The 17,257-nt window shown below is 40.9% G+C and overlaps 1 protein-coding gene across 1 annotated transcript in view; it reads right to left on the reverse strand.

Annotated features, from left to right (window-relative positions):
• Positions 1–8,114: 8,114 nt before the first annotated feature.
• The window catches only part of LOC136873580 (dorsal root ganglia homeobox protein), a 110,763-nt gene continuing 101,620 nt past the window's right edge, over positions 8,115–17,257 (reverse strand). Inside the window, exon 5 of the mRNA XM_067146716.2 lies at positions 8,115–8,154. Coding sequence (XP_067002817.2) covers positions 8,115–8,154 — 40 coding nt within the window. The remainder of the gene's footprint in view (positions 8,155–17,257) is intronic.

Consider the following 17,257-nt stretch of genomic DNA (forward strand, 5'->3'; position numbering starts at 1 on the left):
GGCTCATTGCTCAAGGATTATGTTTCTGACTTTTAAAGCCCCAAATGGGGGACTTATGTAAATGTATTTTTCAATCGTGTTTCGGCTACTAAGTACCTGTTCTATTTGTTGTTACCTAATTTTGGAAAGAAAATATAACCTTGTTAAATTTTAAAATTAATTTTACTTTAGTAGCTTGAGACCTATTCACCACCCAGCACCTTCTTTCATGCATAACTACCACAAAAACACGGTAATAATAATAATAATAATAATAATAATAATAATAATAATACCCTCCCCTGCGCGTCCCAATGAAACAGCTGAGCCGCAGGTGCGACCATATCGGATGGGTATCTGTCGAGAGACGAGACTAACGAATGATTCATCGAAAGGGGGATAGCAGCCTTTCGGAAGCTGCAAGGGCGGCAGTCTAGATGGTTGACTGATATGGCCTTGTAATAATACTCAACATGGCTTAGCTCTGTTGATACCGCTGCGCGGCTGAAAGCAACGGAAAACTACAGTCGTAACTAACTCCCGAGGACATGCAGCTTTCTATGTATGAATGATGCACTGATAATGACTTACTCCCGGGTGAAATATTCCGGAGCTAAAATAGTCCCCCATTCGGATCTCCGGGTGGGGACTACACGAGAGGGGGCGACCATCAGAGAGATGGATACTCTAACATATTGCGAGTCGGAGCGGGGAATGTTAGAAGTTTGAATCGTTGTGGTAGGTTTGAGAATCTGGAAAGGGAGATGGATAGACTTAAGTCAGATGTTGTTGGTATAAATTAAGTGCGTTGGCAGGAACAGGATTTTTGGTCATGCGACTACAGATTTATCAACACAAAATCAAACAGGGGAAATGCAGTAGTTGGTTTAATAATGAATAAGAAAATAGGGGAGCGGGTAAGCTACTACGACCAGCACGTGAAAGGATTATTGTCATCAAGATAGACACCAAACCAATGCGCACTAGAATAATGCAGGTCTATATGCCTACTTGTTCAGCGGATGATGAGGAAATTGAAAGAATATATGAAGAGATAGAAGATTTAATACAGTATGCAAAAGGTGGCTGGAATCTAATTGTGATAGGAGCCTGGAATGCAGTGGTAGGCCAAGGAAGAGAAGGTAACTCAGTAGGAGAATTGGGATTGGGACAAAGGAACGGAAGAGAAAGTCGGCTGGTTGAATTCTGCACCAATCACAATTTAGTCACAAACTACGGCTGTACACATGGACGAGTCCTGGAGACACTGGAAGGTATCCAGTAGACTTCATTATGATTCGGCAGAAATTCAGAAACCAGGTGTTGGATTGCAAAACTTTCCCAGGAGTAGACGTGGACTCTGATCACAACTTGTTGGTCATGAAATGCCATCTGAAGTTGAATAAATTGAAGAAGGGAAGGAATCCAGTGAGATGGGATCTAGACAAATTGAAAGAAAAGAGTGTGAAGGATCGTTTCAATGAACATGTTGCACAAGGAATAAATGGAAAGCCTGAAGGAAACACAGTAGAATGAGAATGGATAGAGATGAAGAATGAGGTCAGTAGGGCTGCTGACGAGATGTTAGGATGAAAGGAAAGATCAGTTAAGAATCAATGGATAACTAAGGAGATACTAGACCTGATCGATGAACGACGAAAATACAAGAATGCAAGAAAAAATGCAGAAAAGTATACAGGCGATTAAAGAATGAAGTGGATAGGAAGTGCAGGGCAGCTAAGGAAGAATGGCTGAAGGAGAAGTGCAAGGATGTTGAAAGTTGTATGCTCCTAGGAAAGATGAATGCTGCATACAGGAAACTCAAGGGAACGTTTGGAGAAAGGGAAACTAGGTGTATGAATATTAAGAGCTCAGATGGAAAATCACTTCTAGGCAAAGAAGACAAGGGAGAAAGATGGCAGGAACATATCCAACAGTTGTATCGAGGTTAAGACGTTGGATATGGTTCTGGAACAAGAAGTGGCTGTTGATGCTGATGAAATGGGTGACACAGTTTTGAGATCAGAATTCGACAGAGCTTTGAGAGACCTAAATAGAAGCAAAACGCCTAGAATTGATGGCATTCCCTCTGAGTTACTCACTGCTTTAGGAGAAACCAGCATGGCGAGGTTATTCCATTTAGTGTGCAAGATGTATGAGACAAGAGAAGTGCCATCCGTTTTTCGGCAGAATGTTGTACCTATTCCCAAGAAAGCCGGTGTTGACAAGTGTGAAAACTACCGCACCGTTAGTTCAATATCTCACGCCAGCAAGATTCTAACAAGTATTATTTACAAAATAATGTAAAGAAAAGTTGAAACTGAGTTGGGAGAAGATCACTTTGGCTTCAGGAGAAATGTAGGAACACCCGAAGCAATCCTGACTTTACGTCTGATCTTAGAGGATGGAATTAAGAAGGGCAAGCCCACATACATGGCGTTCGTAGATCTAGGAAAGGTATTTGATAATGTTGATTGGATCAAGCTATTTGTTACTTGGGTAGTAAAATAACTAACGATTACAGAAGTAAGGAGGGCATAAAATACAGGCTATCACAAGCAAGGAAGGCCTTTCTTAAGAAGAGAAATTTGCTCACTTCAAATATTGATATAGGAATTAGAAAAATGTTTTTGAAGACTTTCGTTTGGAGTGTGGCATTGTATGGAAGTGAAACATGGACGGTAACTCGCTCAGAAAGTAAGAGATAGAAGCTTTTGAAGAATCCTGAAGGTGAGATGAATAGATCGAATCACTAAAGGAGAGATACTGAATTGAATTTGTGAGAGGAGATGGTTGTGGCTAAATTTGACGAGAAGAAGGGATAGAATGATAGGACACATCTTAAGACACTCAGCACTTGTGCAGTTGGTTTTTGAGGAAAGTGTAGGTGGTAAGAACGTAGGGGTAGTTCAAGGTATGAATATGACAAGCAGATGGAGGATGCAGCAGTTATGTAGAAATGAAGAGGTTAGCAAGGATAGAGTGGCATGGAGGGCTGCATCAAACAAGTCTATGGACTGATGACTCAAACAACAACAATAATAATAATACAAGAAAAAGAAGAAAAGTAAACTCGTGTCCTCGTTCCGAGACTTTGCAGCATTTTTCACGCACAACCCGAATGGAGGTGAGCTGCATGCACCATTTTAGCCAGACACCAGCCCTCCTGTTATTCTTCATTCTCTAGTAGTACCACGAATCAAACTCGGGCCACTGAGGACGGCAGCTAATAGTGCTAACCGTTACGTTGCGGAGGCGGACATAATAATAATAATAAACTCCGCCTGCAGCAGTCATTGGATGGACTGAATAGCTCACTGGTTGCTGTTGCCGGTCCCAAGCCCGGATAAAGGAGGAGGGTTGGTTGTGACTGCATATTTGGTCAACCGTAAAAGAGAATTTAGCTAAAAGAAACCAAGAGGCACCTCTTGATCCAGTGGCGGTGGGCTCGCAGGAGCACATGAGCACGTGAACACCCAATTCTAACGCATATTCATGCATTCATGGATGCCGGTAATTCAAAATTGTTTCTTTTTTTTTCGACCTGATTTAGTCAATCGATCGAAAGCATTCGACTTATATCGAAGCTCTGTTACACTGACAGCTGTTCTTTTCGACTGACAATGCCAGGGAGCACATTGGAGACATTGATACGAGCCTTAAGACTATACGCATGCGCATGGAGATGACGTCATGGTTTATGCACAGATATATCAATAAGCGAGGAGCACGGTAAGAAATGTGCCTTTCCGTCTACAACCACCCTCAAACCCACGGCCGACTTGATGCGTCGCTCTAGCTAGCTCCTTACCGGCCTTGACAATCGGGTCCACGTACTGTAATCGGAGTAGTTACACAACTCGACACGTGGCGCTGGCGGCCGACCTATTTGCGGTAGAAATGCATACTTCTTTATGGAAAATATATTGACTTTGGTTGCCGATTTATCGTAATTTAGAGCTATGGAGAATATTACATGGGTTAATACTGTTAAAATGATTAATCTTAAAGGTTACTTTCGTTGATATTTGCCAAAATGATGTCGTGAAATGAAACTGCGGGGAGATGACTTAGTCCAGCTGACGTTCTGATATTGACTCTGATTGCCGATGTATCTTAATTTAGGGAATAAAATAGTATGTTACATTGACTAATATTGTTAAAATGATTAATCCTAAAGGCTACTTTCATTGATATGTGCCAAAACAACGTCGTGAAATGAAACTGCGGAGGATGGAGTAGTCCAACTGACGTTCCTTAATTGTGAGGAATAATAGTAATCGTTTTTATTATCATGGCATTTAGATACATAGCAGAACTTACCACAATGCTTTTGTCTTCTGATGTTAATATCGAGATTAAGAGTCATTGTTCAATTAGAGTTTTAAAATTCTTCAAGCGCTGCTCTCAGGAAGGGGGCTGGACAAAACATAAGAGTCTTACTTTTTCCATATTCGTTGTATGCAGAACATAAATATTTTGACTCAAACATGTTTAAATGTTAATTTCAATATATATATAGTTTCAGATTATATTTCATTCATACCTTTCACTAGAATATTAAATACCGGGCAAACTGGCCATGCTAAATTCAGAAAATAAATTTTACTTGAAATGCAGTAGGGTGGACCAAGTTGGCCGCGCGGCGTGGGGCTGTGAGCTTGCATCCGGGAGATAGTGGGTTCGAACCCCACTGTCGGCAGCTCTGGAGACGGTTTTCCGTGGTTTCCCATTTTCACATCAGGCTGTACCTCAATTAAGGCCACGGCCGATTCCTTCCCACTGCTAGCCCTTTCCTATTCCACCGGCGTCATAAGACCTATCTGTGTCGGTGCGACGTAAAACAAATAGCGAAAGAAGAAGAATTTTAAATAAAAATTCAGTGAGAGAAAAGTATTTTGAGTAAATAAAATATAAACTGTTCTCTGCTCGATGATGATGATGATGATGCTTGTTGTCTAAAGGGGCCTAACATCTAGGTCATCGGCCCCATTGCTCAGGTAACAACACTTCATACGCTGGCCTTACCGTCATAGCAGTAGTGATTCTTACTTGTCAATGTTTAAATGTTAAAGTTCAGATTATCTTGAACAAAAATGTGTTGTGTTGCTGTCATATGGCAAATACGACACCGCCTAAAGGATTATTCTATGAAAGAAAATTCATGGGTAAAAATGATTAGCGGCCACTCACGGAGGCCCGGGTTCGATTCCTGGCCCTGCCACGAAATTTCAAAAGTGGTACGAAGGCTGGAACGGGGTCCACTCAGCCTTGGGAAGTCAACTGTGTAGAGGGTGGTATCGATTCCCACCTCAGACATCCTCGAAGTGGTTTCCCATAGTTTCCCACTTCTCCTCCAAGCAAATGCCGGGATGGTAACTAACTTAAGGCCACGGCTGATGCCTTCCCTCTTCCTTGGATATGCCTTCCAATCTTCCCATCCCCGACACAAGGCCCCTGTTCAGCATAGAAGTTGCGGCCGCCTGGGCGAGGTACTGGTCATCCTTCCCAGTTGTATCCCCCGACCCGCAGTCTCACGCTCCACGATACTACCCTTGAGGTGGTAGAGGTGGGATCCCTCACTGAGTCCGAGAGAAAAGCCAACGCTGGAGGGGTAAACAGAGTAAGAAAAGAGAAAGAAAGAACGAAGGTAAATATCCGACATAGAAACGGAAAACTAGGACGTAGTTTTGCCCTGGTCTACAGAGAATTCGTAAAATGATAGTGTCCCTTTGCTTTTTTTTTCCTGTTCGGAATACAAAAAAAGGCACACAGCAATATATATTCGAATATTTCCTAACACAGTTAAAGAAAAGGAAATCAACACACCATTAAAAAACGAATTAGCACATAAATTAAAATCCTTGTTCAGGACGAAGTTACAGCGAGAAATCACTTTGTTCTTGTTTCCATAAAATTTCTGCTCGAAGTACAAAAAGGTGCACAAGAATGTCTCAAATTCCAAGATTTGTAAACACAATTTAAAAAAAATATAATCACCACACTACACAATAAAAAATAAACTCACTTGCGCATAACTATCAGATTTCATTATCAAGCCAACAAGCACCTCATTGCGAACACATTGCTAACATTTACGACGCAAAAACCAAAAAATAAAACTGGAAATGAGGCAATTTGCGGTATACAGCATCCTGTCAATGTTTAGTAGGCCAGCGCTCCAGCGGCATTATGGTGAAACTTTCCAATTACAGCTTTATGCTGGGCTTCACAAGCGATTGCCAAGGCCGGTATAAGGAGCGCAGCGAGGTATCCAGTCGGCCGTGCTCAAACCAGAGATAGTACTTCAGTTGACCGCAAGGGTCCGCCACCTCCCCTGTTACTACTGGCCACAGCTCCCAAAGTTACTGTTGCATTACATCGCCGGAAGATTTCGCTGGTAGCTAATTCTGAACAGGTTTTCGTAATCACGGGAACAGAAATCCAGAGCCTCAGCCAAAACCTGAGCGACTCAGCCCGGCAGTCGTAACTTTAGTTTTCTTGTACATTCACAGATTAGTCTCGGAAAATGCATCCTTGGTTATAAGGGTTCCACCATATTATGAGAAGAGAAGCAATCATACAAGGATCGTTTAGTGAAATGATTTAAGTAAGTGATTTTGTACTTATGTGCATTCTACTTTGGTATATTTGAGACGTGAACACAAATTTTGTTGTGAACCCCCTGAAAATTTGGTCACGAGCCGCCACTGTCTTGATCTCAACAATCGAGTTGTAATCTTGTGATCATACCATTATGATCACCCCTGAATATATCTCCAACTTGCAACATTGGCATGATGGATAACACGTTATCACAGCAGCTACCCCAGGCTCCGGAAACACCTTGTATGGTTTTTCCCGATCATCGGATTCTGGGGGATCGAGAGCATCATGCAGAGAAGAGTCGGACCTTCTCAAAATATATTTATCCCAAGAAAAGGACCTTCTTAGGTACAATTTATGTCAACACCCTGCTGAAAACAATAAAGCTTAAACAGCTCACAGACATCCTGGATAAGTGTGACATTCAAATTGCCGCACTCCAGGAAACGCGTTCCGGAGATGAAAACCATTTTGACTCTGAAGTGTACATTATATTTAAAGGTAAACCTGCCATCAGAATCCACGGGAAGCTACCACAACTAGGGACAGACTTTGCAGTACGAAAAACAATCATCAGTTCAGCACTTGACTTTACATCCACATCTGAAAGAATCTCAGTACTTACTGTGAAATCGAGCAACAAAGCACACTCCTTGGTCAACGCCCACGCTCCCACAAACAATAACAAGAAAAACCAACAGAAAGTTGAAGCCTTCTGGGAACTCTTAGAAGAAACCACTAGCAAGATTCCAAAATATCACGTGAACCTTTTATTAGGTTATTTTAATGCACATATTGGCAGAAAGAGGAAACACAAATGGATTGTAGGCCATCAATCGGCACATCGGAAGACGAATAAGAACGGAGAACGCCTAATAGACGTTTGTAAAACTTTCGGTGTGAAACTCATGTCTACGTATTTTGTGATAACTCCACACAAAAAGAAAACGTGGAAATTACCGAAGCCGTTATTAGGGGAATTTCAAATTGTTCATGTTGCTGTTTCCAGAAAAAAATCTGTGCGAGTTCCAAAATGTCAGAGTACGGAAGGGAGTTGTCGACTCGGACCACCATCTATCACAAATGAAAGTGAGATACCTACCCAACCGATCTAGACTTAGACACAACAGAGCTCAAAGAGTTGACCTAGAATGCCTTAAACAGAACATCAGCACCTTCTTAAAAGACATACGAGAGCAGGATCCCAAGGGCTGGCCAGACCTACTTAAAACATTTCAAACATCAGCGCTGAAGTTAGGACAGCCTCCGAGGAAACGAAAACATAGATGATGGAACGCGACCTGTGATAAAGCCATTGATGAACGGATGAAAGCGTGGAATCAGTGGAATGGTCATAAAACAACTGTAAAATGCGGTGCCTTTTTAAAGGTGCAGAAAATTACCTAAAAAGTAATCCGCTGGGAGAAACGAGCGTATGACAAAAACAGACTCGAAGAAATCGAGCAAGAATTCCTCAAAAACAACCCTAGGAATTTCTACAAGACCTTCCATGAGAATTTATCCAGTTATCAACGATCATCTTTATGTTTCCATCGAGCAGATGGAACACTGGAAACGAACACCAAAGAGAACTGTACAATAGGGAACATGCATGATCCGGGGTTTTAATTAAAAATATGATAATCTGATACAAAATTGCATGCAGAATTCAAAAATGTGATCAGAATGTACAAATAATAACTCCAAACATGATAAAAATCTACGAAACTGTCACGTCACGCAAGTACGCGATCTCATTGGCCTGACGTCATCGTACAGGTTGACTGAATTAGCAGACGAAATAACACGTAGTGTGCTGTGAGAAGCAGGATACACTTCGCGTATTTCTACTTTACGTTAGTGTCTAGTATGGTTAAATTCGAGGTCTATACATTGGATAATAATCTCAGTGGTATATTTTAGACTTAAAATGAATCCTGCGCAGACAGTGAGGCAGAAAACTTATAAATGGTGTAGAGTTCCGATGTGCTATTGCACATCCCAAACAAATTGTTTATAAACGTTCCAAAGACGCTAAAACTAGGGAGAAATGGATTTTGGCGAGCTGGAGAAATGCTGGTGATATATCGGAAAAGTCTACAGTTTATTTTTTTGAAGATTTTAACGTAAGATGAATTTGTTTGAATTTTCAAATCACTTTTCCATGTCAGCTGTTCTAGTGGTAAAACTTTAAATTTTAATGTATGATGCTTTATTTAAATGCTTCAATTACATCTTGGAATATGAAAGTAATAAACGGTGCATTAAATAATGCTGATTATTAAAGTATTCTCCAAACCTAACCTATGTTTTGGGTGATCCATGTCAAGATAATAAATCAAAGGGGTTATGAACCATTTTGACAGCTCTAATTCTACCAATATATCTTGGCATGGGACAGTTATGTATGTCTTTATTGAAGAGCTTAATTGGTAAAGAAATTTAAGGCTATATCTAAATACCCTATAATGTAACAAAGAATAGGCGTGTACGTCATGAAACGAAACGACGTGAATTTAACAAAAGTATAACTCTACACAAAATCAATGCTTGTCTGTTGGAGTCTTATAAGTTAACAATGCTCAATTATGATAATTATCATAATATTAATGAAATAAATAACATAATTGCATACAGGTGAAAATAGTGATGTAGGTGTTTAAAATATAATCCAACTTAGCCTAAGTTTTAGGTTATACAAGCCAAGTCAATAAACCGAAGGGTAAAAATACCGCGCGAGTTGGCCGTGCGGGTAGGAGCGCGAAGCTGTGAGCTCGCATCCGGGAGATAGTGGGTTTTGAATCCCACTGCCGGCAGCCCTGAAGATGGTTTTCCGTGGTTTCCCATTTTCACACCAGGCAAATGCTGAGGCTGTACCTAAGGCCACGGCCGCTTTGTTCCCATTCCTAGGCCTTTCCTGTCCCATCGTCGCCATAAGACCTATATGTGACGGTGTGACGTAAAGCAAACAACAACAAAATAAAAAAATTAAAGTCACAGCACCCAAAGACATTCCTGTATTGAGCGACTAAAATGTCACCAGGACACTTTTCTTTCCTGATATGCTCAGCTTGTTAAAAGCCAAATGTAATTAATGTTACTGGCTTCACGCCCCGCTAACTACTTCTACGATTTTCGGAGACGCCGATGTGCAGGAATTTAGTCCTGCAGGAGTTATTTTACGTGCCAGTAAATCTACCGACACGAGGCTGACGTATTTGAGCACCTTCAACTACCACCGGACTGAACCAGGATCGAACCTGCCAAGTTGGTGTCAGAAGGCCAGCACCTCAACAGTCTGAACCACTCAGCCCGACTTGTGAAAACTAGATGAAGTCATATTTACCTTTATCATGTTTAACTTTTTCCCTCCACAAAGATATTTAATTATCTTTCATGGGCCCCGGAAGTGGGTAGGCCAGTTGTCCCAACCATAAATATATATATTTTTTGGGAATGATAGATTACAGCCCTATAGTACTATGATCTTTCTTTCTTTCTTTCCTTCTTTCTTTCTTTCTTAATCAGCTTATCCTTCAGGGTTGGTTTTCTCTCGGACTCAGCGAGGGATTTCACCTCTACCACTTCCAGGGCAGTGTCCTGGAACGTGAGACTTTGAGTATGGTGATGAAACTGGTGAGGAGGGCCATTACCTCTCCCAGGAGGCCTCACCTGTTATGCTCAACAGGGGCCTTTGGAGGATGGGAGGATCGGAAGGGATAGACAAGGAAGAGGGAAGGAAACGGCCGTGGCCTTAGGTGCCTGGAGGAGAAGTAGGAAAATACGAAAAACCACTTCGAGGATGGCTGAGGTGGGATTCGAAACCCTTCTACTCAGTTGACCTCCCGAGGCTGAGTAGACCCCGTTCCAGCCCTCGTACTATTTGTTTTCAACTTTCATGGCAGAGCCGGGAATCGAAACCGGGCCTCCGGGAGTGGCACACATTAACCACTACACCACAGAAGCGGACTAGTACTATAATGCTACCTATATGTTTATGTTAGTGCTGAAATCCGATTTCTTACTTTACTAATGCTGAAAGCCCGAAAATGTAATGTTATTCTTTAATAGGGGAATCAGTCTAGAAGGAAATGTTGGAAGTGATGCGATATCTATCCAGATTCGTTGTTATCCTTATACTATGGGTTACAGTACATTGCACGTATATAAAAGACGCCACTTACACACTTGCTTTTTATCCGCGAATTTCTGCGGCCACAAAAGTCACTATTTTTCAAGAATGATGACATCTACACATGATAGATTGTCTGATTGTGCTGTTTTGAACCTTTCTTCTGTCATTTTGAAGTTATTCGCGATCATGAATAATAAACAATCGGCTTTTAGCAACGGCTGATGCACAACGGCTGGCAGAGCTCCATGCGGTACTGGAACGTGACGTCACAGCGCGCCGCTTACGTCAGAGGCCGTTTCACTCGCCTTGCGGAAAGGCACTATTAAATATTTTTTTAATGGTAGAAAACAAGGCAACATACCACAATGTAATACGTTTACGTACTATTTCATTGGTGTACTTTTCAAAAAAAATATTTTTGAAAATGATGCATGTTCCCAATTCTAGCTGACTACTTCCAAGACCTCCTCAACTGTGATCTTTCAAAAGAAAGAATGTACTTCGAAAAGCCCATGCCGAATCTTGATTCACAACTCCCGACAATACCGGAAACAGCAGAGATCATCCGATTGCTTAAAAATAATAAAGCCCCTGGAGAGGATGGCATCATCGCGGAGATGTGGAAACTAGGAGATGCAATCTTAGTAGGCACATGGGAAAGTAAAACGATCCCGCAGGATTGGAAGTGCGCTTTAACACACCCATTGCACAAAAAAGGTGACAGTGTGGATCAAAACAACTATAGATCGCTACTACAGATCACATACATATTTTTTTCTAAAGTTCTCTTAAACTGTTTAGAAAAAAAAGACGGATCACCTGATCGGCGAGTACCAAGCGGATTTCAGGAAAGGTCGATCATGTGCTGAACAAATATGGAATTTGAAGACGATATTAAGGATCCGTCGAGCTACCAACACGAACGTCACTTTTGTGGACTTTAAGAAGGCGTATGATTGTGTGGACAGACAGACCGTGTTTAATACTCTAGATGAGCTCAGAGTGGACAGGAAGACCATAGAACTAATCCGGCAAACTCTCACGAATTCGACTTCGAGATTGAAATTCCTTGGGAAATTGCTGAGCCTTTTGAAATATGTACGGTCGTTCGTCAAGATGACGGCATCTCCACTATTCTTGGTTCTGGACAAAGTTATTAGAGAATTGGAAAGGGACGTCAAAGGTGTGAGCATCGGAATCTTGGGAAGCAAAGTCAAGTTGAAATGTTTAGCCTTTGCTGATGACCTAGCAATCATTACTAAGACCAGAGATAAAACCAGATACGCCGTACAGAGATTACGCAATATAGCATCAAAGGCAGGCCTCCCGATATCGTTCGAAAAAACCCAGTTCATGGAAAATCTACATCAACTTAGCAAAAAACTCCGCGAGAGATGGAAAACGTTACAATTTCACAGGCGTCCTCCTTCAAATACCTTGGAGAAATCATGCTACCATCGGAACTAGACAGTGGGGCCAAAATAGAAAGAGCCAATAAACTCTATAAGGCGTACAGACTAACGAGGAATTTCTACAACAAGAGAGTCGTATCGCGTAATGCAAAATTACGATATTACAAGACAGTTGTTTTGCCGGAAGCTTTATACGCCTCAGAAACCATATCCCTTGGAGGTCACTCTAAAATTACAGAAATTGAAAAGCAAGAAAGGAAAATTCTCAAAAAAATGAGTGGTCCCACGAGAAAAATTGCAATATGGATTCAAAGGAGAACAGCGGACCTCTACTTATTAACTGACAGGTTCACTGATGCCGTAGCAAGAGACGCCTGAAATACTATGGCCATATCTATAGAATGGGCAGTGACACTCACGAAAAGATTATTTAAAGTAATAAAATCAAAGAAGGTCAAAATAAACTGGCTGGAAGAAACTAAGGCCGACTTCCAAGAAATTAATATCACGGACGACATCACTGAAAATCGTGGAGATTTTAGCACAGTAGTAGCCAAACACAAAATTTCGTGGAGAAATCTAGAAAGAAAACTGGTAGGAAGTGGTTCACTGAACGCAAGATGCAACACAGTGCATTCATGAAGAGATTTTGGGAGTCTAAGAAGGCGAAAACCATCAGACCAACGAACAAGTTGAAACACGCTCTTTGAATAATAATAATAATAATAATAATAATAATAATAATAATAATAATAATAATAATAATAATAATAATTGTGCGTCAAAATAAATCGAATGCACACTTAACTCGAGATGCAAGACAATATGAATCGCAGTGGCTAACACTTTACGAAACATACAGTATAAGTAAAGACGAGAGCGACGGGGAAATAGCAGGACTGGTACAGAACCTGTTATTTCTTCCAGTTCTTTATGATAGCTTCTGTAATCTTTCCTCTATTGGTTAACTCAAATTGTCTTCCGATGCCCATGACACTAATATTTCTTTTTCAGCCTTCCATTTCTATCTATTTGACGCGTCGAAACCTTTCTCTTGTAATTGGTGAGCTAAGTATTATTGTCTCCCGACATTCAATAATAATTGTAGATTCTGAGACCGTGCCTCCGAGCAGCATGCGAGACGCTTATCGATAACTGGCATTGAGCCTAGCCTGACATTGTTGTAATTTATTCATTCCCTTCTCCTATAGTTTAAAAGGTGTGGACCTAATTTGATCGATTCTTGGTCTTACATGCCATCGACGAAATTAGGTTCGTGCGGCCTAGGGAGGAATACATTTTCCCACAGTCCCATTTTCTTTGTCCGATACGCTCATTCAGGCAGCATTATTCTTCAGATGCGGGACTTACGACTTCGTGTTTGTTAATGCCTTTGCATAAATAAATAAATAAATAAATAAATAAATAAATAAATAAATAAATAAATAAATAAATAAATAAATAAATAAATAAATAAATAAATAACAATTTTGTCTGTACTTTGCATAGAATTTAAAAAGAATTGTATTTCTGTATCGGTCGTGTCCACAGTAACAAGGAAATGCACTTTTTAATTTTCCTTCATTTCTGTCTGTCTGTATGTAGATTGTATGTATGCATGTACGCGCATCACGAGAAAATGACTGAAAAGAATTTAATGAAAATCGGTATATAAAGTCGGGAAATAAGGAACTACAATCTAGGCTATAAATCATTTTGTTCACGCTGAGTGAAATGGTACTTTAAGGAAGGCCTAACATTTAATTCTCACATATTTATGTTATTAGTTATTAGTTATCGATAACTAATACATAACTAAAGTTATATAGAATTAAATTTCCTGTCATTTATGTCTTATACATTTTTACCGTACCGACTATGATAACAGACATATTCATGAATTTGTATTTTTGTTTTTAAGTCCATATCAACGACGAGCCAATGGATGAACAGAATTTAATGAAAATCGGTATGTGGAATCTGGGAATACGAAACTACAGTCTAGGCTCTAAATAATTTGATTCACAATGAATAAAAGGGTAGTTTAGGTGAAGGCGCCTAAAATTTAATTTTTAATTTTTTGGTGCTATCGAAAAGAACTACCGGTACATAACAAAAGTTATAGAGAATACAATATCCGGTCATTTATGTTTTATTCAGTTTTACCGTACCGACTGTGATAAGAGTGGTTTTCATAGTCGGAAGAAAACTAAATAATATTACATTGACCATTGTTTGTTGTGATGTTCTTTGTCTCTTATGATGCCACCCATCTCCGATAGATGGGATTACTAGTGCGTACTGAGTACACTGCCTGCTCGATACGCACCCAATAGCTGCTTATACTGCCTGCTCATTCCATACTCAAACGTGTAACACGACTTGCGAAGAATCCGCCGTTAGATGGCAGCACCAAATAGTCCTAGTTATCGGTGGTGATGGTGGTGATTATTGTTTTAAGAGGAAGTACAACTAGGCAACCATCCTCTATATAACACTAATCAGAGAGAAAAAATGGAAGGGGTCCGACACTTCGAAAAATGAAGTTATCGGCCAAAGGACGAGAAGGGCCGCGAAGGGCATGAAAATTAAAGACTCCCTAGGCCTCGCAAACTAATACCGTCGGGGTCTGAAAAGAACAAGAGTTGACCAAGGGAGGTCGGATAGGATAGATGAAAGTGAGGAGCCTGGCACAAGTAAGTGGAAGCAATCCCAGGACTCAGCTAAGGGCCCCGTGGTCGCCATCCCACGCTCCAAAGTTCAGAGCCCCTGGGGCCCCTTTAGTCTCCTCTTATGACAGGCAAGGGATACCGTGGGTGTTATTCTACCACCCCCACGCACAGAGGGACCCTAGTTATCGCGGGAATACAGGTAGACAAGCACATAAGCGAAGTTGAAACTCAGAAAATAAAGTAGACAAAGGAAAGAATTTTATTTATAAAGTAGTGCTCTAAGATTTATATCTTCAGGACTTCTCGAAAAGGAGGCTTCGACAGACAAGAAAATCTGGAAACTTCGTCTGTATTATATGTCCCTACGTTATTAAGGGGAGGTTTCATAGTTTTGGCAACCACAGTTTGTGACGCAAGTTCCTGGTGATTATTGTTACTAACACCCTATAAATGACTCGAAGAGTTCTTGCAGTACGGTAGAGAAACCTCAACAAATTCATATAGCCCCATAATTAGGTCAGTAAATAGTGGCTGGGGATATCGCAAGCGTATCCGAGTGAATGATCAAGTTCATCAGTAGGGATGGATCAACTGAGGTGTAAGCATAGTTTCTTCTTGGATTACACGCACCAAATAACCACACACACTAGTGCCTGCGAAGCTGCTACCAAAGTGGCATACACTTCTTATTCAGGCGACTCACGAACATCTTCCAGTAAGTCAAATATCATTGATTCGGTTTAGTCAAGCCTGGAAGAAGATATTGAGGCAGAAAATTGGGAATTTTGCTTGTGGACGTAAAAATACTGGATTTCATAATTCTCGTTATGGAATTCTGAGCAGCCCGTGAGTCAGTCATGTCACTGCTCCCTCTTCTATTCTTATAGCACTAAACATGGCTTCAAATGGATCTCCTGAAATGCCTGTGTCAGCATATAAAAAATTCATTCTGGAGAAAATGAGTGATGAAAGAGGAAGTAGATAATCTTCTTCCACCGCTTTTCCCACACCTGTGGATTTTCTCCTGTTTTATGGCCGGATGCTATTGTTGACGCCAACCCTATGTGGAGGCATGTAATTACTATTGCGTGTTTCCATGGTGGTTGTTAGTCTGTTCTTTTGTCTGTATTTGAAGAGAAGAGTATTGGGAGAGACCCAAACATCCAGTTCCAGAGCCAGGAGAATTAATCAGAGGTGATAAAAATCCCCATCCCGGACGGGAATCGAACCCGGGGTCCTATGAACCAAAGAACTCAACGCCGACCATTCAGCCAAGAAGTCGGACAGTGATAACGATAAGAGTAGCTTGATGTGTTTCTTCGGTAAGGCTTTTTTTTTAAGCTTTGGAGCTATTTCATTCAACATATTGGCAGAAACTGTTGCATGGTGTTGCATGGATGAACCACACATGGCTTAATTCTCCGTTACGAAATCTTTTGAACATGTGAGTGTTTGTTCTATGCTTGTCCGTCACAAGACGAATAACACAGAATCCAGCCTTCAAAACCTGCTAACCAGGAGGAAAATTCATTTCCTTGTAACGCCTTCACCGTGAAGTAGGCAGGCGGAATCGTAAATTTCTTCATCAATCCATGAATTACAAAGCACAGCAATTTGGTGGCGAGTTGAGGGTTTATTCCAATTTCTTCTTTATAGACTTCCTTTGCTTTGACAAGTCCATAGAATCTGTCCTCTTCTTTATTATAGAGCAGCCGCTCTTTAACTGCCATTTCGTCGCACGTAGGAGAGCAAACTTTCCTCAGATCATTCTGCTTGCAATCTTTCCTTTATTAGCGGTGAAATACCTGCTCCAGACTTCATCGATCCTGGATACCTATTTAATGTACTACGTGAAGGTGACTATGCTAATTCTGACCTCTGTCCTTATTCGTAATATTTCTTTAGCATGCCATTCTTCTGGTTCATACAATTTCTGATACTGTTGGTACATAACACACTGGTTCATCATAGTATTCCAGCTGTTCGATCCCTACTCTGAGGCGCTGATTGAAATGAGCAGTGTGTACACTTTATGAAATAATGGTAGGGGGGAATGAAAACATTTACAGTAGTAGTACTAGAGGAGTGTTCACGGCTGTCTGCAGACTGGTCATTCCAGCTCTGGAACTTTAAACTGTTAGATCGGCAGTGCAGTATTACGGTATTCGTTAAAAGTGAGAAAATATGTGGTTTTTCATTTGATGAAGTATTTCACGTGATGGCATTGCTATTAATCGCGACAATCCTACTGACGTCATTGTGATAATCTATGTTGATTTCAGTTGGGAAAACCAGTGAGACAGTCTTTCTGAGGCTGTAAAATGGCAGGTGGAGAGTGAGTGTCTGCCATTGTAATGGAAATTCCCCAACATGATTGTGGCCGATGGTAGGCAAGAGAGCCTACCTTTACAGTTTTCACGTGAGAAAAGACGTATGGTGACTTTCCCGTCGCG

Source organism: Anabrus simplex, chromosome 1, assembly GCF_040414725.1.
Source record: "Anabrus simplex isolate iqAnaSimp1 chromosome 1, ASM4041472v1, whole genome shotgun sequence".
NCBI lineage: Eukaryota > Metazoa > Arthropoda > Insecta > Orthoptera > Tettigoniidae > Anabrus > Anabrus simplex.